The 23,888-nt window shown below is 38.6% G+C and overlaps 1 protein-coding gene across 1 annotated transcript in view; it reads left to right on the top strand.

Moving 5' to 3' along the window:
- The first annotated feature begins 6,813 nt into the window (after window positions 1-6,813).
- LMAN1 (lectin, mannose binding 1) overlaps window positions 6,814-23,888 on the top strand; it is a 29,013-nt gene continuing 11,938 nt past the window's right edge. Inside the window, exons 1-10 of the mRNA XM_004422592.3 lie at window positions 6,814-7,057; window positions 11,411-11,565; window positions 11,649-11,756; window positions 12,644-12,705; window positions 14,003-14,102; window positions 16,871-16,994; window positions 18,630-18,688; window positions 19,146-19,278; window positions 20,905-21,098; window positions 21,229-21,299. Coding sequence (XP_004422649.1) covers window positions 6,829-7,057; window positions 11,411-11,565; window positions 11,649-11,756; window positions 12,644-12,705; window positions 14,003-14,102; window positions 16,871-16,994; window positions 18,630-18,688; window positions 19,146-19,278; window positions 20,905-21,098; window positions 21,229-21,299 — 1,235 coding nt within the window. The 5' untranslated portion in view covers window positions 6,814-6,828. The remainder of the gene's footprint in view (window positions 7,058-11,410; window positions 11,566-11,648; window positions 11,757-12,643; window positions 12,706-14,002; window positions 14,103-16,870; window positions 16,995-18,629; window positions 18,689-19,145; window positions 19,279-20,904; window positions 21,099-21,228; window positions 21,300-23,888) is intronic.

The following is a 23,888-nucleotide window of genomic DNA, read 5'->3' as shown; positions in this document are numbered from 1 at the left end:
AAAGAAAAGCCTTCACCTAGTGAGGTTTCACTTTTTTATTTGGTGAGCGACTCCCTCCTCAGGCATTTCTACCTACCTCTCATTAGATGCCCAGCAGGCTGGAGAAACGCATATTTCAGTTGGACACGTTGCCACCCTGACCAAAATGGGGTTCTGTTCATTGGGACAGAAGGAGGAATGGATATTGCGTGGGTGTTTAGCTATATCCACTCAGGCCATCATTACCTCAACTGAAAGTCAAGCCTAAGGAAATAAAAGATGGAGGATGGGATGTGGTGGGATGAGGGGAGAGACAAGAGAAGGTAATGCCTCACATTTTGAAGTTATTTTACTGTGTTGAGTTCTCTTTTCTTTTCTCTCTATTGCCCCAGCTCCTGTCTCACTCCAAGTACCAATCACCTGTCACCTACGTGTTCTCTTTCAACAAGAACCTGCCCCGTTTTTTCTCCTTTGAGACTACTATAGACACTTCTTATTTTTTAGGGCACTATCCAAACTCCTTAGGTTAGTATTCATGGCCCTCTGGAATCTCACTCCTTCCTAGCCATCCACATTTTCCTCCTACTGTTCCCCTACACGGATCGTGGGATCCAGTCAAATTCGTCTTCTCATTGTTCCCTAGAAAGAAATTGTGCTTTCCTGCCGCCATGTTCAGGACATTACTAATGCAGAGAAAGCCTTGTCCACCTTTATAAAAACTTTCCCCTCAAGGCACAACTAACATCTCACAGCACCTAAGAAGCCTTATCAAACCACTGAGTTTTGTAATTTTTCCTGACCTCAGATTTCAGAAGTACTGAAGTTCTGACATTTCTCTAGGATGAATCCTGAGAGGTTCTCCAGTCCCCACGTTCTGGAATACTTCCCTGCATAAATCACCTTTATGAATATTTGACAATAAGGAAATCAAAAAGGAATGTTAGTGTGTATACTGGACAGATAGCTACACTTATGTTAAGTGGTTTGCTCTCAAAACTCAGTCTGAAACAGACATGGAGGGACCATTTTGGAACTATTTTTATTATGCAAGCATAACCAGGATTCCAAAACCTGGCAAGAACTTTACAAGAAAGGAAAAATTACAGACTAATTTCTCCCATGAACCTAGATGCAAAACTCCTAAATAAAATATTAGCAAATGAAATCCAGAGATCTATTTAAAAAAAAAGACAATACATTCCAACCAATTGGGTTTATTCAGAATGCAAAGTTGGCTTAACATTTAAAAATCAACCAATGGAATTCACCAAATGGACAGGAAAAAATGAGAAAAATAAGGAGATCATGTCAATAGATACCGAGAGAAATTTAACAAGAGTTAACACTTATTCATAATGTTTTTAAAAACTTCTTAGCAAACTAGGAATCTAAGTGCAATCCTTCAATCTGATTTTTAAAAATCTTCAAAAACCTACAGCAAACATCATACTCAATGGTGAAATATTGAAAGCTTCTCCCCAGAAATCAGATATAAGATAATGATAATCATGATTATTACTTCTATTCAACATTATACTGGAAGTCTTAGCCACTGCATTAAAGCAAGAAAAAGAAATAAAAGCATAAGAGAAATAAAATCATAAAGAAATATAAAAAAATAAAAAGCAAACATATTACACTGTCATTATTCACAGAAAATATGAGATTGTATATGTAGAAAATCTAAAGAATCTATAGACTATTAGAATTAATAAATTATGTCAGAAGATTGCTGGATATAATATCAATATTCAAAAATCAATTGCATTTCGATATACCAGCAACAAACAAATATAAAAGAAACAAAAATAAGCAAAAAGAAATCATTTACATTAGCATAAAGAAACATCAAATAACTGGGAATAAATCTAACAAAAGATGTACAAGATCTCTACATGGAAAACTACAAAACATTACTGAAAAACTTTTTTTTTTTGGTGAGGAAGATTAGCACTGAGCTAACATCTGTTGCCAATCCTCCTCTTTTGCTGAGGAAGATTGGCCCTGGGCTAACATCCGTGCCCATCTTCCTCTACTTTATATGCGAGACACCTGCCACAGCGTGGCTTAATGAGAGGTGCATAGGGCTGCGCCCAGGATCTGAACCCCAGGCCACTGAAGCGGAGCATGCGAACTTAAACACTACGCCACCAGGCCAGCTCCTGAAAATTTTAAAGAAAACCCAAATAAATGGAGGGATCTATCATACTCATGGATCAGAACATTCTATCTTGTAAAGATGTCAGTTTTTACTCAATTGACCTAGAAATTTAATGCAATCCCCATCTCAAACTGACTAGGTTTTTTGTTCCCCCAGAAGTTGACAAACTGATTCTAAAATTCATATGGAAATTAAAGGGCCAAGAATAGCCTAGGCAGAAGGAAAAGGGATAGACTGGAGTCTTTCCACTATCACATATCATAGCCTTTTATAACACTTCAGTAGTTAAGATGCAGTATTGGTACAAGGATAGACAAAATGACCCACAGAACTGAATAAGGAGTTCAGAAATAGACCCACACATCTCTATGTTACGAGAGGTTCGGGGATTCGATCGGAGACGTAAAAGACACTCTGCATTCCAAACAAATGAACTGAAGGTATATTTTATTATATAGAGGATAGTAAAGGTGATAGTCTGCAAATAGATCCGAATAGGTCAAATATTAAGAGGGAAAAAACATCAGCTTGACTGGAAAGGGAAAACATCCACATCGACTGAAGGGAAATGACACAAATCAACCGGAAAGAGAAATACCAGGTTGACCGAAAAGAGAACACATCAAATCAATTACTTCACATCAGATCAATGACTCACAATATCCACACCCCACTGCTGGGAGAGTCCTGTCAATCGACGCGGCTGGGTAAGGATCACACATCTTGGGCAAGGTGTCCCTTCCATAGGTGGAACTCTCACCAGGTCTCAGTTTCCAGCAGTTTTTATACCATCAATAATTTTCAGAGTAAGCAATTACAGAGTTTGCAGAGCAAGCATTTAGTGTTTCCATGCACAAATGGTTATCAGTGGCGTACGTGCATTGAGCCCCCTGGCTAATGTCCCAGCCCAGTAATTGTGTACGTGCATTGTTCTCTCTGGTTATCGTCCTAGCCCGGCACAGATGGCCAGTCCATCCCGTGCTACGACGCTCCAAGAGCCTTGAAATGTTACAACTTGCAACTCTCTCCGTGGGAGAAAGGCCAGTTCCCGGGGAAAAGGCCAGTTCCCACCACACAGAAAGCAGCTTTATATTTCTTTGTGTGCTGGTGGCCATAGGTCAATGGAATGGCCAAACACGGCTGTACTTGGGCCGGCCCCGTGGCTTAGCAGTTAAGTGCGTGCGCTCTGCTGCTGGCAGCCTGGGTTTGGATCCCGGGCGCGCTCTGACGCACCGCTTCTCCGGCCATGCTGAGGCCGCGTCCCACATACAGCAACTAGAAGGATGTGCAGCTATGACATACAACTATCTACTGGGGCTTTGGGGGGAAAAATGAATAAATAAATAAAATTACAAACATGGCTGTACTCATGTTAAGACACTCTGTCACCTGATTTATGACAAAGAAGACAAAGCAATGAGGAAAGGATGGTATTTTCAGTAAATGATGCTGAGTCAACTGACTATCCATACAGAAAAAAAAGTGTACCTTGATGTCTACTTCATATTACACAGAAAATCAATTTACACAGATTGCAGATTTAAATGTTAAGGGTAAAACAATAAAACTTTCAAAGGAGAACATTGTTGTGACTTCAGAATAGGCAAAGATTTCCAAAACAGGAGACAAAGCCCTAACCACAAAGGGGGAAAAATGATAAATTGAACTATACTAAAATTATAAACTTCTATTTATTAAAAGACAACATTAAGAGAGTGAAAAGTCATCCCACGGAATGGTAGAAAACATTCACAATACATACATATACCCAACCAGGACTGGTATCCAGAATAAAGAATTTCTATCAATTAGTAAGAAAAAGTCAGACAGCGGGAGCTCTCACACACTGCTGATTGGAATATAAATTAGCACAACCACTTTGAAAAGTTGATCACCGGTATCTACTATGACCCAGCAGCTCTACTCCTAGGTATACACCCAACAGAAATGTGTTCAATTTTTTTTTGTCTGCATACAAGTAACATGGGATGTATTCATTTGTGAAGAACTCATTGTGCTGTATTCTTGGGGCTTGGGTACTTTTCTATGTTTATATTATGATTCAATAAATTTTTTGAAGGAAAAGCCTCACAGAACACAAGGATTTATAGCTATGGTTCAGCAAAATGACAAACTATTACTTGTACTTGAAATCCAAGTCTCTCATGAAGAATCGAAACCATATAAATAGAGTAATAAATAGAAAATATTCACTGTACTTATTGTCTAATATGGAATAGTTCTTAAGATTGAGGGCTTTAGTAATATATGCCTAGAACTGAAACCCATCTCTGCCACACACTTAATCTGTGTGACATTGGGCGAATTACTTAACCTTTCTATACCTCTGTTTGCTCATCTGAAAAATGGAGATGCTAATAATGGCACCTACCTTAAAAGACAGCTATGAGAATTCAATAAGCTAATATTTATAGAGAGCTTAGTACAGTTTCTAGCACACAGTAAGCAGCCAATGTGTGTTTGCCATTATTATTAACATTAATGTTTCTTTAACAGATATTTACTGATTCCTTACTCTGTGCAAGGCATAAAGTTAGTTCCCTCAGAGATAAAAGAACTGAAGAAGATAAAGCGATTAAATCCTATGGTTGAAAACCCTGGAGAGGGCCGGCCCCATGGCTTGGCGGTTGAGTGCACGTGCTCCGCTGCTGGCAGCCCGGGTTCGGATCCCCGGCGCGCACCGCTTCTCCGGCCATGCTGGGGCCGTGTCCCACATACAGCAACTGGAAGGATGTGCAGCTATGACATACAACTATCTACTGGGGCTTTGGGGGGGGAAATAAATAAATAAAATCTTAAAAAAAAAAAAAAGAAAACCCTGGAGAGCCTAGGGCAATGACCCACACATATTATACAGTGGATAAATGTTTATTACTGCTGTTGCTCAGATGGTAATGAGTATTGTACTTTCATTTATGTTACATCTGGAGACTGGCAGGTAGAGAGCCATAAATTCATATTTGACTTAAAGATTTGATTTGAGCACTAGAGATTTAACAGTGATGAATAAATGAAGAGCAATATGATATATTGGAGTACATGAGGGAGCCATTTGGTTGAAAACTAATTTGGCTCGAACTTGTTCTTGCAGAAAGGCCTGACATGGCCTGTTAAGCATGCATTGTACATCTGCTTTAAACATTTACAATGTCCCAAAGCCAAGAATGATGTCCTTAAAGATAGCCTCCCCCATATCAGCAATTCTTTAAGGATAAGCATTTCTTCTCAGAAACTAAGGATTAATTAGAGACCTGCTTTAATTCATCTCACGACCACTGACCTGCTGACCACCGACGTGCTGTGCTCACCTTGTGACCACCTACCTACTGTGCTAGCAAACCATCTCATGACAGCAGTAAAAGAGATATTCCAGTTATACGTGATGTACGTTCTTTGTTCCAAGACAAAGAATACATGTATAACCAATATATAACCACTCTGTATACCCCGCTTCTTTGGAGAGCTTCCTTCCTTGTGGAAAAGTTCTCCAGGGCTATAGTCCTCAAACTGGCTCATAATAAACTCACCCCAATTTTGATTTATAGATTGATTACAAATTATTTGCATTGACAACAGTAAAGGTCCATGAGTTTGGAGATAAGAAGTCGAGAGGTCGATGAAAAATATGTTAAAATAATGTGGTGCTCATAGCCCAGATGAACAGAGCTAATGAAATAAATCATACTGATTATTATCAGATTTTTAAAAAATTCATTATAAGACATTTATGAGGAAAAAAACTCTGGATGACCATGAATATTTTGACAATATTTTTCCTAAGGGAAAGAAGATTCGCTTTTAAAATGCAGAACTTATTTGTTGAGTCAAAGACCAATACTACCTCAAATGTCCAGGTTCTATTGACTCCTTCCTCCATAGCACATAATCCCTCTTACCAAAACTAAACAAAACTCGGTTTCATTTGAAGGCACTATTGCTATGGTTTCAAAATTTGGAAAGCTCTTGGAAGTAAATTTTGAGAGAGGTAAAAGTTGAGTGACAAATGCATCGAAACCCCCGATTCAACAACAACAAAAAGATCTTAGGGCTGTACCGCCCTGTGGATTGCTGGTTCCCAGTTTGAAATGCCCTAACACAGGTTGGTAGAGCTCAGTGGGCTGGTACCCTTAGTATTTGTGATGACGCCTTGTTTCTGGAAAGGCTTGTTTCTGCAAAGTCCACCTAATGAAAACTAGCTACTGAATAATCAGTATCACATCAAAAGAAATGCCTTTCTTCTAATACTGGAGAGCTTTACTACAGCCAGGGAGAATTGATATGGTGGGTCCACAGGTGTTAGGGCTAGCGAATTCCACCAATAAGGTATGTTAAGAGGCAGGAGAAAGCTTCTGGCAGGAGGACATTGGGTCGGCTCCTCTAACGCTCCACGTCACGTGGGGACGGAATGTTCGAGTCCCTTTCCCGCCCTGGGAAAGGACTGGAGGAGCGCGCGACCCTTGCCGCCTCCAGGCCCCGCCCCCTCTCGCGTGGCCCCGCCCATAGATGCTCGGGGTCCAGCGGCTGCCAGGATAGCAAAGGCTGGGGGAGGGGCTCACCCTTGCCCTCGGGGTCCCTCGGGCTCCGCCAATCAGCGAGCGCCCTGTTGGCTGTCCGCGGGGCCCCGCGCCCCGCCCCCTGGCGCCGGCCTCCGCTTCCCAGAATCCAAGATGGCGGGATCCAGGCAAAGGGGTGCTCAGGCCAGAGCTCGGCGGCTCTTCTGCGCTTTGCTGCTCTCGCTTAGTCGCTTCGTCGGGGGCGACGGCATGGGAGGCGACCCCGCGGCCGCAGGCACCCCAGCGGCGCTGCCACATCGCCGTTTCGAATACAAATACAGCTTCAAAGGGCCGCACCTGGTGCAGAGCGACGGGACCGTGCCCTTCTGGGCCCACGCGGGGAGTAAGCCGGGGCGGAGGGCGGGGGGCCCGGGTCCCCTCCCCGCCTTGTGCCTCCTCCTCTTCACCTTCTCTCCGCTGCACGCCATATGCGCGGGGGTGGGGACGCTTCTCAGCAGTCCCGCCTGCAGGTCGCCTCTGGTCCGCAAGGTTCCCTCCGCCTGCCCCTGAGCCTTGCCCCCCATTCTGTCTACCTGCCCTTCCTGCTGTCCTCCCTCCTTTGATCTCATCGGTTCTTTCTGTTTGATCTAGAGGTGTTTTGTTACTTCCTACACTTCCAAGCACTCACTTCAACTCGCTTCTAGGCATCACGTTTCACCCTAACGCCACGTCTCAAGAGGAGACCTCCCGCACCCCCCACCCCCAGCCATCCCAACCTGAGACCTGTTAAAGCAGCCCCCCTATTTCCTTTCCCGCTTCCCCTCGGCTCTCCCCTGCTTTTTTCCCTCCAGTGTTAGCAATGTAAGTTAATGCTCCAGTTTGTACCTGATGCCCCCTGACGGATCCAGAGATGGCACATGTTGGTTTTAGAGTAGTTTTTAAGTCTATGTCAGAGGACATTCTTCTCACCCTATTGGAACTGTATCTTAAATTTGCCTCTCTCAGTAACTTCGTGTGGTCTTTGATCTTTTCTCTTGTATTAACACATTATGTAATAGTCACACTCGTTCCTTTAGTAGAAGAAGCGATATAGTTTTTGGTATTGTTTCAGAACTTGAGGCTAAGAATAGCATTATATCTGCAGCTTTTCTCTTTTTTAGTTTTTTTGAAAAGTTAGAATAATCTGTGCTCCATGTTTTAGTCACTCTGTGTGTTTGGCACTGTTAGTTGATAAGAGAGCCTTGCTAGACATTTACATATGTGAAAGAAAACGTATCTGTACTTTAGTGCTGATGTGTCACTGCTGACTAAGGAATCGGCCATAGCACTTGGCATGCTGTAAGCTCTGTTCAGTGACCATCAGGTGCACCCTTTGAAGCAGTGGCAAATGCCTTTATATGGGGTGAGAAGCTCTGGCAATTTGAATTCCATCTTTATGTGTAAGCAGTCAGTTATATTAGGTTTGTATACGTCATTTTAGATTGTCTGATGCTTGAAACAAAATGTTCCATTTCTAGAAAGTAATTATGGAATAGAAAGCACACTTTTAGGAAGGGCCATTTCACTGAAATTAATATATAATTAAAAGGTATAAATTTCAATTTGAGTTAATGACCAAGTTACTAGGTATTTGAAATAGGGTGCAATTATTTTGTTACTCAGCAGACATTTATTATGTGCCCACTCATCAAGGGTGTATTGCTGGGTATTTGTTATCAAGGTAACATTGTTTTTAATACACAAAGGTGATGCAGATATACCAAACACAAGTTTTGGGGTTTTTTGTTTTTCTTTTTGGAACGATGATGAAATTTTCAGCAGTGGTGATGAATTTATTCACACTTTTTCACTTCTGCATCTCTCCATTGCTTGCTTGCTCTTCTGTCTTTTTCTTACACTTAACACCGCATACCTCAGCCAGTTAGCAATATTAATCAATTACCCAAATTAGTTACTTTGACTTTCTTTATAGAGCCTATAAGCAGCTCAGCTTGTCTGCTGCAGAAATGTCAGATAACATACCTGGGTGAATTAAAGTTTCATGGCTAGACTGAATTTGAAATAAAAGGATTACTATTTTTTTTTTTAAATTTTTTATTATTTATTTATTAGGGTTCTCTTTTCTTTTTTTTTGGTGGGGAAGATTCGCCTTAAGCTAACGTCTGTTACCAGTCTTCATTTTTTCCTCCCCAAAGTGCCAATACATAGTTGTATATTCTAGTTGTAGGTCCTTCTAGTTCTTCTATGTGAGCTGCTGCCACAGCATGGCTACTCACAGACGAGTGATGTGGTTCCATGACCCGGAACCGAACCTGGGTGGCCAAAACGGAGAGCACTGAACTTAAACAGCTAGGCCATGGGGCTGGTTTAGGATTACTATTTTAGCTGTGACTTTTCTACCTGCTGACTCTGGGAATCACTGCTGTGGGTATCCCTTGCTTTCATTATCACTGTAATTTTTACACCCTCACTGTTTTCTTTACTCCATTGATCGTTTTTTTCCTTTTCGTTTTGCCCTGAGATCCATTATATAAAACAGTTTTTAAAAATAGGGAAATTTAAGATTTAGTTTAAACATGTCCCTTTACATTCATACCCAAATTAAGACGAAATCTATGGTGTTTCTTTTTCTTACCTCTAATGTCCTTTTATACTGTCACTGTACATCCTTGGGTGGTTAAAGGCAAAAGATGATAACAATTTGCAACTCTTTTTAGCTCTCAGATCTCTTTCACCTTCATTCTCTGGTTTGATCCTTAGTAGGCAAGGCAAGCATTATCTATTTTATAGATGGAAAAACTAATGTTCAGAAAGGTTAAGCTTCTTGGAAAAGGTTACATAGCTAGTGTCAGTAGACTAGAACTCAAATCCAGGTCTTCTGATTCTGTGTCTAGTACTCTTTCTTTTTTTTTTTTTTTCTTTTTTTTTTCAATTTTATTTTTATATTTATTTTTCCCCCAAAGCCCCAGTAGATAGTTGTATGTCATAGCTGCACATCCTTCTAGTTGCTGTATGTGGGACGCGGCCTCAGCATGGCCGGAGAAGCAGTGCATCGGTGCGCGCCCGGGATCCGAACCCGGGCCGCCAGCAGCGGAGTGCGCGCACTTAACCGCTAAGCCACGGGGCCGGCCCTGTCTAGTACTCTTTCCATGATACCTGCCCCCAACCTTTAAGTGTTTGAAAGTGATGATGACAAATAGTAGCTGATCTTACTAAAGTATCTTAACTTGTCTTTTTGTCAGTTTTTCCTACCTAAAGAGATAATACAGTTGTTTCCCAGTGTGGATGTCAGAACTGGTTAATATCTGAGAGGGTGCTAAAATTGTTCCTATTTACACCTTTAATAATTATCTAGTCCAGTAATAGGAATAGCTGACATTTATTTAAACATTTATGTGCGCTTATATAGGCCCATATATGCCTGTGAGGTTGTTAGAGAAGTAGATTAACGTCAACAAACAGCTACTAAGTGGTGGAGCTGGGTCTTGAACCTAGTTTGGAAATGGAAACCACCATTCTCTCTGAGAATCTGCTGATCCTGAAGAACTGTTTATCGACTTAAAATTCAGTGGACCCTCTTCCTAAAAGAATGTATATATGCACAAAATTTTGCATATAACTTTTGGGGTGTTTATAGAAGTGATTGAGCCCAGCCCCTTCATTTTTTATTATTTTATTTTATTTTATTTTTTTATTGCTGTCTTAATAGTTTATAACATTGTGAAATTTTGGTTGTACATTGTTGTTTCCCAATCACCATATACATGTCTCCCTTCACCCCTTGTGCCCACCCCCCACCCCCATTGCCTCTGGTAACCACAATACAGTTTTCTCTGTCCACGTGTTGGTTTTTATTCCACATATGAGTGGGATCCTGCGGTGTTTGTCTTTCTCTCTCTGGCTTATTTCACTTAACATAGTACCCTCCAGGTCCATCCATGTTGTTGCAAATGGGACGATTTTTTCTTTTCTTGTGGCTGAGTAGTAGTCCATTGTATATATATACCACATCTTCTTTATCCAGTCATCAGTCGAGGGACATTTGGGTTGCTTCCACTTCTTGGCTATAGTGAATAATGCTTCAGTGAACATAGGGCTGCATAAGCCTCTTTGGATTGTTGGTTTCAGGTTCGTTGGATAGATTCCTAGTAGTGGGATAGCTGGATCATAGGGTATTTCTATTTTTAATTTTTTGAGGAATCTCCATACTGTTTTCCATAGAGCCAGCTCCTTCATGTTACAGGTAAACATATGGTGAACCCAAGAGAGTAAGAAAGTTATTTGCTCAAAGTCACACAGCTGAACTGAGACTAGGAATAAGTCTCTTGATTTCCAGTGGTATGTTCTTTTCACACTGTTTGAGCTTTCTAACATTTGTTAACTGGTAAAATAAATCACAGTTTTAAAAAAATAACATGCAAATTTTTGATGTATTTGAAAAAGAATACTATGAGGGAAACAAATAATTGGTTTGCCTGTTAAGCCATAATTTCCTTCTTCCTCCCCTTGAATTTTTAGTGTATGGTTTCAGCTTTAATTTTTTTTGCAGTATTTCACTATTCAAAAGATAAGAGGGGAGGGTGTTAGAAAGCCCTAAAATTTAGAGTTGAAACTATCAACATGAAATTTTTTCCTAGCAAAATTATTATACAGGTTACTGGGTTAAAATTAGATCTCTATAGGTTTGTGTAACAGTTTAATGATGATTTATTGAGTTTTACCTAATTGTAACTTGCTTCCCTGATTTTTGTTCTAGATGCTATTCCAAGTTCAGATCAAATTCGAATAACACCATCTTTAAAAAGCCAAAGAGGATCAGTGTGGACAAAGACAAAAGCAGCTTTTGAGAACTGGGAAGTTGAGGTGACATTTCGAGTGACTGGAAGAGGTCGAATTGGAGCTGATGGCCTGGTATGATAATTTCTGTAACTTAGAAAATGTATATAAATGCATATACCACTAGCCTCTAAATGTTCCCTCTTATATATTTACAGGCAATTTGGTATACAGAAAATCAAGGCTTGGAGGGTCCTGTGTTTGGATCAGCTGATATGTGGAATGGTGTTGGAGTATTTTTTGATTCTTTTGACAATGATGGAAAGGTATATTTGTTGTTAGCACTATTACTCACTTTAATATACTTGCTAACAAGGTTAGGCTTGAGAAATAGAGCTTATTTAACACTTTTGTCAGTTTAATAGTAGAGAACTCTCCAAGCTATATTTTTAGTATGATGGTTAGTCTTGATGTAGCTGGGAATTTACAAATATAAAGCTACGAGTACATGATCTGTCATACACCAACTTGAGGCCATAGTGCAGCCCTAACTCTGACAATTTGGCAGTGACCCCCCCCGCCCCCACCGTATGTGCTTAGTAACTTTGATGGAAAAGTGTGAGTCGTTTAGATGTACGCAGTAAAACCAGTAGTGTTAAGAAAACTTTAACAATTTTCATGAAAATAACCGTGTGCATTACTACTGCCAGCTCACTTATTAATATCTTTTCATATGTGAATCACTTTTTTTGATCAGCCAGTTTCTCTAATGATCTCTCCTAAAACAGTTAAGAACAAAATGTGCTTACAAATTGGAAACATTAACTTGTGCTTTAGTAGCCTTAAGAATGATGATCTTTGTTTCAGTTGGTTGTTTCTCTACTGACTGTCAGAGGTCATTAATAATTTAAAGGGGAACTGTAATAACTCTGTGAATGCTGAGGCCGTGTTAGTCCTGTTCCTAAGCTCCCATAAGCCCACACTTGTGCCGTGTTCTCGGTGTGTCCTCAGATATTTGTTGAGGTTGATGATTCAAAGACAGGGAGCATCAGTCTTTATTGAGGTGTTAAGTAACTGTTTTTGAATGATTATAAGAGTTTACTAAATATTTTCTAAATAAGTAGAAGTCTCTTCTAGAGAAGTAATCATCCAGAATGATCTAGAATTCTTTGATCTAAGGACTTTAGAACAAATACATTCTTTTTGTTTTTAGAAAAATAATCCTGCTGTAGTAATTATAGGCAACAATGGACAAATCCATTATGACCATCAAAAGTAAGTATGTGTTTTTTTACATTATTCCTGATTTCAGCTTCTTTTTGGAAACCTTATAAAATATATTGTTTCAGATCTGATCATTTTCCAGATGAAATAAGATTATTCCTTTTCTTGAGATGTATTTTGTAAGTTGGTGGAAAAGTCTTATTTTAATTTGGTTCTGTTTTAAAGTTCTTTCTGTGAACCACCTCAGATTTCAAAAATAAAAATGTGTTGTTTTATTTAATCTAAAATTATATAAGACTTGTGAAGGCTTATAAAACATTCCTGGTGGCTGGTCCAGTGGTGTAGTGGTTAAGTTCGCGCACTGCGCATCAGTGGCCCGGGGTTCGCAGGTTCAGATCCCTGGCGCGGACCTATGCACCGCTTGTCAAGCCATACAGTGGCAGGCGTCCCATATAAAATAGAGGAAGATGGGCACAGCTTTTAGCTCAGGGCCAATCTTCCTCAGCAGAAAGAGGAGGCTTGGCAACAGATGTTAGCTCGGGACTAATCTTCCTCACCAAAAACAAAACAAAACAAACAAACATTCCAGGCTTTTAGTGATGCCACTAGTCATGTTTTTTCGTCTTTATTAAAAGGGATCTTTCAAAAAGTTCGGAGCCTTGACCAAACTAATGACTAAGCAGTTTATGCCACCTACCCAACCTTAGTATTGCTTTACTTAAAGATGCTCAGTGGGCTACAAAGCTTCTCAGTGTTTAGTTTATTTATAATGTGTATGAATTAGGTATGTATAATTCTTATTTTTACATGTTTGTTGTGGGAGGAATTACATTTTAGCCAATCAGTGAACTGTAAAAAAATTACTTATCCACACTCCTTTTACTGTTTCCTACCTTAGTGATTTTTCTACTCTGGTAGTTCATCACAACTACCTGTGGAGCTGTTTAAAATAGAGGTGCCTAGGCCTCTTTGTGATTCTGCTTCAGTTGATTCAGGGTGGGATCTAGGAATCTGCATTTTTAAAAGCTCCATATATTGATTCTGATTCTGCCGTGGCATAGAGGACCACTGCCCTAGTCTCATGTAGAAGAGTATAACTTTCCCTGCCATCAGTGCATTTTAACATCGGGCTCCTGCTGTTATCCAGGGTCCTTACAGGAGTCACAGGGAAAACTCGTGGGTCAACTTTGTATCTTCTGAATAAATAACTTCAGATATCCCAAGACTGTGTCACAACTTGATATTATTTTAATCTTCCTGAACATTAATAATTTTAAATAGTGAGTTTTTAAATACTGAAAAGTTTTCTTAAGTTTCTTGTTTGTTTTCCTTTTCCCTCTTACTGTAGTGATGGTGCTAATCAAGCTTTAGCAAGTTGCCAGAGGGACTTTCGTAATAAACCCTATCCTGTCCGGGCAAAGGTTATCTATTACCAGAAAACATTGACAGTAAGTAACATGCATTTAGAGATAATCAAATGAACAATATTCTAGAAAGACTTTTCATTTTGAATCCTTAATAGAAATTAAATGCATTTAAATTTGGATATTGTTCATCAGTGTTAGTTTCAGAGAACCGAAGTGGCTTCAGAGCTCCATGTAAGTGGTAGTATATGGTAAAACCTTGCCAGTAGGTTTGCATTTAGTCAGTAAATGTTTAAGCATCCTGCTAAATGCCATACATTATGTACTTATCCAAGCCTTCAACATACAAATACGACTAAGACAGAGGTCATTTTCTCCAAAGAGCTGTAGTGTGATGGAGGAGACATTTATGTTATATTACTGTGCTTTGTGATAAATGCTACAACACAGATAATACTAAGGGATCAAGGGTTTAGAATCCTGTAATTCTAACAGGTGGGAAAGGGGAAGGTCAGGAAGTTCTTAGAGTTGAGCTGCACCTTGAAGGAGAAGTAGGAATTTCCTCAATGGAGTGCATATTCCAGGCAGAAGAAACAGGCATAGGGACTAGAGAGAAGTTGAAAGATTTGGGACAGGCAAGAAGTCTGGTATGGCTGGAGGATAGAGGAGATCATGGGAAGTGAGGTTGAAAGGTTGGCAGTAGTGGGTCTTGCAGGCCCCATGTAGTTTATTCTATAAGGAACTGTTAAAAGAGTTTTAAGCAGGAAAGTGAAATGGTCAGATTTGCAATTTAGGAAGATGGCTTAGGCAGCAGTGTTTTTATAATGGTATTTGTGAAAGGAGCAAAGGGTAAGGTGATTTAGACTCCTTGACTCTTAATGGGCTACACCCTGTGCCTGGTACTTATATGCAGTTTCTCATTTTTTCTTTCCAACAGCCTTGTGGGGTAGGCAGTGCCATTTTATACACAGGAAAAGTGAATATGGGAGATTTGAAGTAACTTGGACAGAATCATACCAAATAAGTAACAGAACTGTGATTTGAACTCAGCACTAATTTAACTGCAAGACTCCACTTGTGGTCTGAACTAAGGTAGAGGAAAGATAGAGGAGAGGTGATTAGGATGTGGAGACTACAGGACTTAGTTCTAGTTTGTTTGGGGGTGGGAGGGTGAATACAGATGTGGAGTCAAAGATAGTTTATGAATTTCTGGCCAGTTGTACAGCTAAGTGGTTCCATTAACTAGCCAAGAAGCAGCACATTTGTTTTTGTTTGTTTGAGGGAGGAGTGGGAAAGCAGAAGGTTGATAATGAGTTTAGTTGTAGACAGATTGAGTTTAGGGTAATATGTAGGTAGATATATCCAGCTGGCAGTTAGAATAACTAAGATCACTAATGCAGTGTCAACTTTGCTTTTTAAAGACACCATCCATACCTGGTTATACAATATTTATAAGTAAAAAATATTTTGTGTGAGTTTTTATATTTCCCCTAAATCATGAGCTAGCATTGTACTCCTATGTATAAAACTCTGAAAAAACCAGTTCTTTGGGGCTGGCCCCCCGGCTTAGCAGTTAAGTGCGCGTGCTCCGCTGCTGGGGGCCCGGGTTCGGATCCCGGGTGCACACCGACGCACCGCCTCTCCGGCCATGCTGAGGCCGCGTCCCACATACAGCAACTAGAAGGATGTGCAGCTATGACATGTGACTATCTACTGGGGTTTTGGGGGGAAAAAGATAAATAAATAAAATCTTAAAAAAAAAAAAACAAAAAAACAGTTCTTTGGAAAAGTTTGTATTGGCTCATTCTTAAATTCCACGCTAATTTAGAGAGCTCAGAATAGAGGAAGTGTCCAGTCTAGTATGATTGACTTGGATTTGAACTCCACTGTAATGATACATCTTGTACAGTTTCATCAGAGTCATCAGTAAATCCAACTTGCCTTCATGTAGCAGAATGCAGACACCAGCCATGGAGAGTGCAGACACACACTTGAGTTCACAGATTGCAGTGAGGCCTTGAGCCCTACTGGCAGTTCCCAAAATAATAGTCCTGCAAAACGTACTCCCAGGGGAGTTCCGTAGTCGGATGAGATTGGGCATGACTGCATATTAGCACATTAAAGATTGTGAGGAGTCCTGAAATAAAGAAACCTTTATTAAATTCCATGTTCTTCAAACTTACTTGACCATGGAGTTCTTTTTTCACCTAGTGTCTATGAATGTCTGTAGAGCTAGTGTTCTGAAGGATACATTTTAGAGAGACTTGGCAGGACGCATGACTGTGACTTAATAATTCTAGTCTTTGTTTGCCCAGTCCGTTGTCCCTGTAATTAATGAGTTACCTCATTAATTTAATAAAGAGAAGCTCACTACTTGTTAAGGCACTCTATTTAATTTTCAACTAGCTGTAGTGAAAATTGTAAATTCAACCTACTGGTTTTAGCTCTGTCACTGAGATTTCAGAACAAGTCTGGTCCCTCTTCTGTATGAACCATTCAGAGAAAGTAATCATGGTTCCCTGAGTCTTCTTGAGAGAAGGTGAACCATATTCTATTTTAGAAAGATTTTCATGGAAAGGTATCAGATTTTTCTCTTTAAAGCTTTGACACATAGTAAGGCAAAAACCATTTTCATAAGTGAAATAACTTGTAGTATAATGATACTGAATAAGTGAGGTTATTTAATGGACAAAGGATTACCCTTTATAATAACGAGAGAAAGCTGATAGCTTTTTGACAGTTGGATATTAGACCAAATATAAAGATCAGATAGTATTAGTCATACATTGACTATTTGGAATTCATTTTACAGTGTCTGTTGTAAAAGCTATAGCTACAGTATGTCTTTCTAGGTAATGATCAATAATGGCTTCACACCAGATAAAAATGATTATGAGTTTTGTGCCAAAGTGGAAAATATGATTATCCCCGCACAAGGGCATTTTGGAATATCTGCTGCAACTGGGGGTCTTGCAGGTAAATCTTGCTATATTTTAATATTGAGTTTGTGAATTGAGTTTTATTGGGAATAGTATATTTTGGAGCTGTGTAGACTTGTTTACTTTTAACCTTTTAAAACTAGTTGTAACCTTCCCCTAGTCTGTGGCGCAGGTCATTTGGTCTCTTGGGACTGCTAATTCTCTACTTATATTCTGTAGGTATACAGCTGGCTAGAACTACAGAAAGTTGGCTGGGGCTGTATACAGTTGCCTGGGGCTGCATACAGTTATGTCAATTAGAGCTTCCGTTTGGCTGCTGCTTCATAGTGGAGACATATTTAAAGTCAAGGCTGTAAATGGTTCATTGCCAAGTGTTTTAGGATCCTAAGATTTATCACAGCACATTTAAATGAATGTGGTAGCCTGAGGAAATATTACTGGGGACTAAACTTTAAACCAGATATATTTACTCTTTTTTTCCATATGTGATGATAAATGAACTTATATTTGGTATTAATACCATCTTGTGTTTATATGATGCATTGTATATTTTTATTATTTTCAAATATATGAATTGTTCATTACAGCAACACAGGGTGGGAGGGAAAGAGGATAGATTGTATTTACCCTATTCTTAGATGAGTTTGCCAAATCTGGACTTTCTAAAGATCACAGGCCAGTAATGGTCAGACCAGGCAGGACTTGGTTTAGGTTTCTGACTCCTGGGTTCAGTGCTCTTTTATACTGCATGACTTTTCCTAAAGTTACTTAACCAACACTGTAGTAATACAGTTTTCTCTTTAATCTGGCTACATATATAGATCTCTATAATAGTGACAGAAAGCACAGAGATTGCCGCACAGTTGAAATTAATTGCTCTTGCTTTGTGGATGTGACTAGCCGGGATTGGTATTTTGGTTCAATGTTATGAGGTTTGAACTGGTAGGTCCCTGTTTTCAGCTTAAACAGCTTGAAATTAACTTTGTTTTTTAATATGATTTTAGATAAAACTGTTAATGTCTACTGTGTGAGGGGAATAAATATGAATAATGTATAGATAAAGTAATCATATTATCGAAATCAGGATGCTTTGGGAGTAAAAGGAGAAGTTGCTAGAAATGGCAGGACAACATGGGTAAATCAGGACTGTCCTGCTAAGCCAGGACAGAGCAGTGTCGTATTTGTAACAAGAAAGTAAGGCAAGAAGTGATAAGTGCTATAAGAGAGGTTTAGATACACATCGGTACAGGAAGTACATGAAGGAGAAGGTTTTGTCTTATTTGGCTGGGACATAGTCCCTGAAGATTTGTGAGAAAACGTGGGAGCATCTTGGTTCCAGGATTAGGAGTTTGGGCTTGTTTTGACCCTTCATTTGTTTGTTCATTCCCTTATCAGACATTTATTAAACATCTGTTACATGTTAAACATTGCTAAGTGTTCTGGTTTAGAATTTAAGTAAGTGAATTTTAGCTTATTTCTAATGTAAATCTTTTAGATGAATTTTTATCCCTAAGCCCGCAGAACACCATTGCCTTTACTAAATTAGAGCTAATTTTTGTTATTTCTCTTAGTGATTATTATTTTTTAAAGCAGTAGATATCTATAAAGTAAATTCACAACCATAAAAATAATCTATTATGGAACTTTTTCAGATTTTTTTTTTAATTTGTAGATGACCATGATGTCCTTTCTTTTCTGACTTTCCAATTGACTGAGCCTGGGAAAGAGCCAGTAAGTATACACATTTTTTTCAAATAATATATTTTCAATTCAGTGGTATTGCCTCATAGTTGAAAACTTGGGAAGACTGACTTAGATTCGGATCTCGTTTCTGCCAGTTCCTGCCGCGTGACCTTGTGCAAGTTACTTAACCTCTGTAACGCTCCATCTCTTCAGTGGTAAAACTGAGATGTTTGTACTGGCCCCCTCTTGACATTGTAAGCCTTAAATGAGACGTGCACTTCTAACAAGCCCTCAAAAAATGGTAGTGGCTGCTGTTATTTTTTGTTGTAATTATTAGTAGCAAGAGTAAATTGGCTATGATTTAAATAAGAAGTAACATTTTTATGTTAACCTTTCAACTCGTGATGGAGTAGTTAAAATGAGAAAAAGAACATATATTGAGGTTTATTGTTTTCTTACTTTTTTAATTTTTTTTTTAATGATCTATTCTTAAACTCCAAAAAAGCCTACAATGGATATAGAAATTTCAGTAAAAGAAAAAGAAAAGTATCAGGAGGAATTTGAGCACTTTCAACAAGAACTGGATAAAAAAAAAGAGGAGTTCCAGAAGGACCACCCTGACCTTCAGGGGCATCCTGGTGAGTTGTAGAAAGCTGCCCTCAGAGCAGCAGCAGTAGTCGTGGCCTTTGTGTGTCACTTTCATTCATCTCATCCTCGCTCTCTTACCTGGCACGTTCCAAGTCCCTTCTGGAAACAATGTAGGAGCAAATCTTCAGTCTTTAAAGGGCTTGGAGATTGATGTTTTTAGCAGTAAGAGAGTGGCTTAGTGCTGTGTGCAGTGATGAGTACCGTGGGTGAACAGTGGACCACTGGAGGGTGAGCTCTGTTAGGATGGGGATTTTGTTTGTTGTGTTTACTGCTATGTCCCCTAAACCTAAAAAAAAAAAAGAAAAAAAAAGAGAACAACAACAGTGCTAACCTAGGAGTTGAGACTTAGTAAATATTTTTTTCAATGAAATCATTCAAGGCTTATTTCTTTCCTTTTAGTGGCACACAGTTACCTTATTAATGTAGAGTTAATACTTGAAAACTATCAGACTATCGTGAGAGTAATGTGAAGTGATTGTCTGGCTCTCCTTCTCTTACTACTCAATAGAATTCTGGACTTTAAAGGTTGAAAATTTTAAAATATTAGTTTAAGCCAGTGTAATTAGGAACGTAAGGGTGCTACGTGTCAAAAATAAAACCTGTTAAGGCCAAATGGAGTGACTTTATATCATCTGCTAACTTTTATTGTCCGGGTCGTTTCCCATCAGCACAGTGTTCAGGGCTGTACTTCATGAGCCTGGGGCTAGCTTTCGAACTCTCCGTGTAGTACGTGATTCTCTAAATTATCAACAGTCTGATTCAGAGTTAATGAAGATAAAAATGAAAGATAAGTTTCATTCTTTGATTTGTTTTAAACATCACGTATGATTTGTGAATATATCCTGAAGTTTATTGCAGTAAGTGTTTGAATGAAATGCTCTATTTTCAGCGTGGTCAGGTATAAAAAGAAAATCAGCTGTTCTCAACTCCATTTCTTAGTCTTTTACGTAAGTAAAATGCACAAATTTTAAGAGTATAGTTTGATGAATTTTGACAAATGTGTATACCCATTTAAACCATCACTCAGATCAGTACACAGAATATTTTTATCACCCCACAAAGTTCCCTCACACCTCTTTCAAGTCAAGCCCCCCTCCACAGAGGCAACAACTATTCTGATTTCTATTACCATAGACTAGTTCATAGAGTTCATATAAGTAGAATATATTTGGAGGAGAAAATGATTTTTAGGTGAAAAAATTCAGACCTAATTTATCATAAGTGTTCAGCCACCAGAGATGGCAAAAACAAACAGTAATTTGGTGGGGGTAGGGCAGAAGGAGTAAAGGGGCGCATATGTATGGTGACAGATATAAACTAGACTATTGGTGGTGAACACAATGCAGTCTATACAGAAAATGATATATAATAATGTCCACCTGAAATTTGCGCAATGTTATAAGCCAATATGACCTTAATAAAATAATTTTTAAAAATCCAGTAATTTAATCATGATTGAATTAATTATTTGCATGTTTACTCTTGGGGAGATCATGGCACTGTGTTGATGATTTTCTAATTTTAGTATATGTTAATACTTTGGTCACTTATGGTATTTCAAAAGCTACATATGTGTAGATGATTCTAAAAATTTTAATTTGTAATTTCCATTTCAGCGGATGAAATATTTGAGAGTGTAGGAGATCGTGAGCTGAGACAAATCTTTGAAGGACAGAATCGTATTCATCTTGAAATCAAGCAGCTGAACCGACAGTTAGATATGATTCTTGATGAACAGCGAAGATATGTGTCTTCCTTGACAGAGGAAATCTCTAAAAGAGGAGCAGGAATCCCAGGGCAGCATGGACAGGTGAGTTTTGAAATGTGAAAATATGCCTTAGTTAGCCTTTGATGGAGAAGAAGTAGAAAAGAATAGGTACTGTGCTAAATGTTCCTGTAGAGTGTGAATTATTGAATGTCATCTTTTGTTTTTCCTCCAGATCACTCAACAAGAGCTGGATACTGTTGTGAACACTCAGCATGAGATTCTGAGACAAGTAAATGAAATGAAGTAAGTATACAAAAGTAGTGTCTGTTATGTGATATCTTTCTCCTAAATTCATGACTTCTGTAGATATGCAAGCATGTTCTTATAAGATTCCTGCATGAGAGTAAGAATCACGTTCTAGAATCATTTTATAAATAGGGGAATATAAAGTACAGGAACTTTTGATAATTTAGAAACTGCAAACATGTCTAAATTTTTTAATTGTTCTAAACTATAAAAGAAAAAAATGCTTTAGCATCTTTAAGAAAATAGGTTTGTCACAGTTACTTGACAGCCAGGAATATTCATACATTTCTTAAATATAAAAAGAATGTGGATAATATATAACAATTCTATAAAAAATACTAGGAGAATAAGCGTGCATAGCGTTGTAGGAGTGTAATACAAGCATACCTGATGCAGGAACTTCTTTTTGATGGAATGAAATCATTTTGAAGGAAATAGACTATGTGTGACTATCTCCTTTTCATTCCATCTTATACCCCAAGAGAGACTGAGACAAAGAATTGGAGCAGAGAGGAGATACTATGTCCTTGGAACATTGATAAGTTTCTAAAAAGGCTTCAATTATGCAGATAATTAACAGCTTTCAATGCCTGGAGCAGAGAAACAGCCCAAGTGTCACATTTCATAAGCTAATACTTGAGAGCACTGCCCAACCAATACAACCCTTGACAAATAAGAACGTCAAGGTGAGTTCTTTAGGACTGGAATATTAAACAGCATTAGGTTAAACAGAAGGTGATAATATGTAACACCTAGTGATTAAGGCAAGCCAACTTGTAACTGCAAATTTCTATTTCTTTCAGTTGTACTGTTTGGCATATTTAAAAGTCTTAAGGTTGTAAACTCATGATTAAAATATTTATGATACTAAATGAATAGTTAAATTCTTTTAGAAATAGCCTGGATCTTGTAACATTATTTTTTTAAATCTTTATTTTGATCTAATTTTAGACTTCAGATGTTGTAAAAACAGTACAGTTTCCATATATCCCTCACTCATCTTTCCCTAATGTTAACATCTTACATAACCATAGTACGATTGTCGGAAACAAGTAATTAACATTGGTATAGGACTATTAATTAAGCTAAAGATCTTATTCAGATTTCACCAGTTTTCTACCAGTGCGTTTTTTCTGTTCCAAGATCCTATCCAGGATCACACATTGCATTTAGTTATTTCTCGTGAGACTTCTGCAGTCTGAAATCTTTCCTTGTCTTTCATGACCATGACAATTTCCAAGAGTGCTGATCAGTTATTTGGTCCAGTGTCTCTCAATTTGGGTTTGTCTGGTGTTTGCTCTTATCACGAGTACAACAGTGTATCGTGTTCATGATGTCGATATGTCTTGTTACAGGTGATGTTGGCTGTGATCACTTGGTTATGGTGGTTTCTTTGTTGTTTCTGTACTTTAAAGTTACTGTCTTTCCCTTGGTGGTTAATAAATATTTTGGGAAGGATACTTTGAGACTATGTAAATATCCTGTTTCACTTTAAACTTTTGCTCACTAATTTTTAGCATCCATTCATGTCTTTTCTGAAACAAGAATATAGTGTTTACCAAATGCTTATTTTCCATTCCTTCTACATTTATTTATTGTAATTCTATAAGGATCAGCTATCCCTTCTCCCCTATCAGTGTGGACTCACGGATATTTATTATATGAGTTACAGTCCAATACTGTCGTTATGTATTTTGTTGCTCAAATCGTTCCAGCTCTGGTCATTAGGAACTCCTCCAGGGTGGCTTCTGTGTTCTTTCGGCAAGCCCCATCTTTTTTTAAACATTTCTTTACTTTCTGGTACTACCCTATGGTTCAGTCTCATCTTGTATTTTCTCTGCCTTCCCTCTAGAATCAACCACTTCTCCAGTGAGCCCTCATTCCTTTTATTGGAGAAAGGTGTTAAGAAACCAAGATCTGGGCACTAGATCTGCTCCTTACTACTGGGGTGCCACTGCTTCTAGGCCCTCTCAGTGGACAGACCTGGGGAATACATGAATGTATACTAACCCACACATATTTATATTTTTGTAGCCCTCAATCTACATTTGTATTAAAAAACCATGATTTATCCAGATACTTTGGATTCCAGTTGGACTGGGCTGGACTGAACACTACAGGGTTGATTTTAGCCTTACTCCTTTCCCTATTTGAAAATTCTTTCTCCAACAGGGTCAAACCTGGTTTTTATTATCTATAATGTATTTACTTATTGGTTCAATTTTAGTGTGCAAATAAAGTACACACAAAGTGGTTTCAAATTGTTAACCTGTATTCCTGTGAGAAACACGTTTACTGACAGATTTATGTAAAGTTCCTTTTTGTAAAGTTTCTTTTGCCTCTAGCCTTACAATATCTAGCTCAGACACCATTTTGCAGATAGTTTAGTTCTCTTCTTCCCCACTCATTTCAGTCTGGTTAGGGTATTCATTTATAATACAGTTAGGTTCTTTGTTAGTGTTTGTATTCCTCCTACATCCCAGTTGATTTTGATTGTTGATATTTTGGGTATATGAAGGGTGTGTGAATACTGTGGTTCTAAGAGCCAAAATATGTATATTCATTGAAGTATTACTCCTTCATAAC

Source organism: Ceratotherium simum, chromosome 14 (assembly GCF_057802395.1).
Source record: "Ceratotherium simum simum isolate JZ-2026a chromosome 14, ASM5780239v1, whole genome shotgun sequence".
Taxonomy (NCBI): Eukaryota; Metazoa; Chordata; class Mammalia; order Perissodactyla; family Rhinocerotidae; genus Ceratotherium; species Ceratotherium simum.
This window is presented reverse-complemented; position numbering and strand designations above follow the sequence as displayed.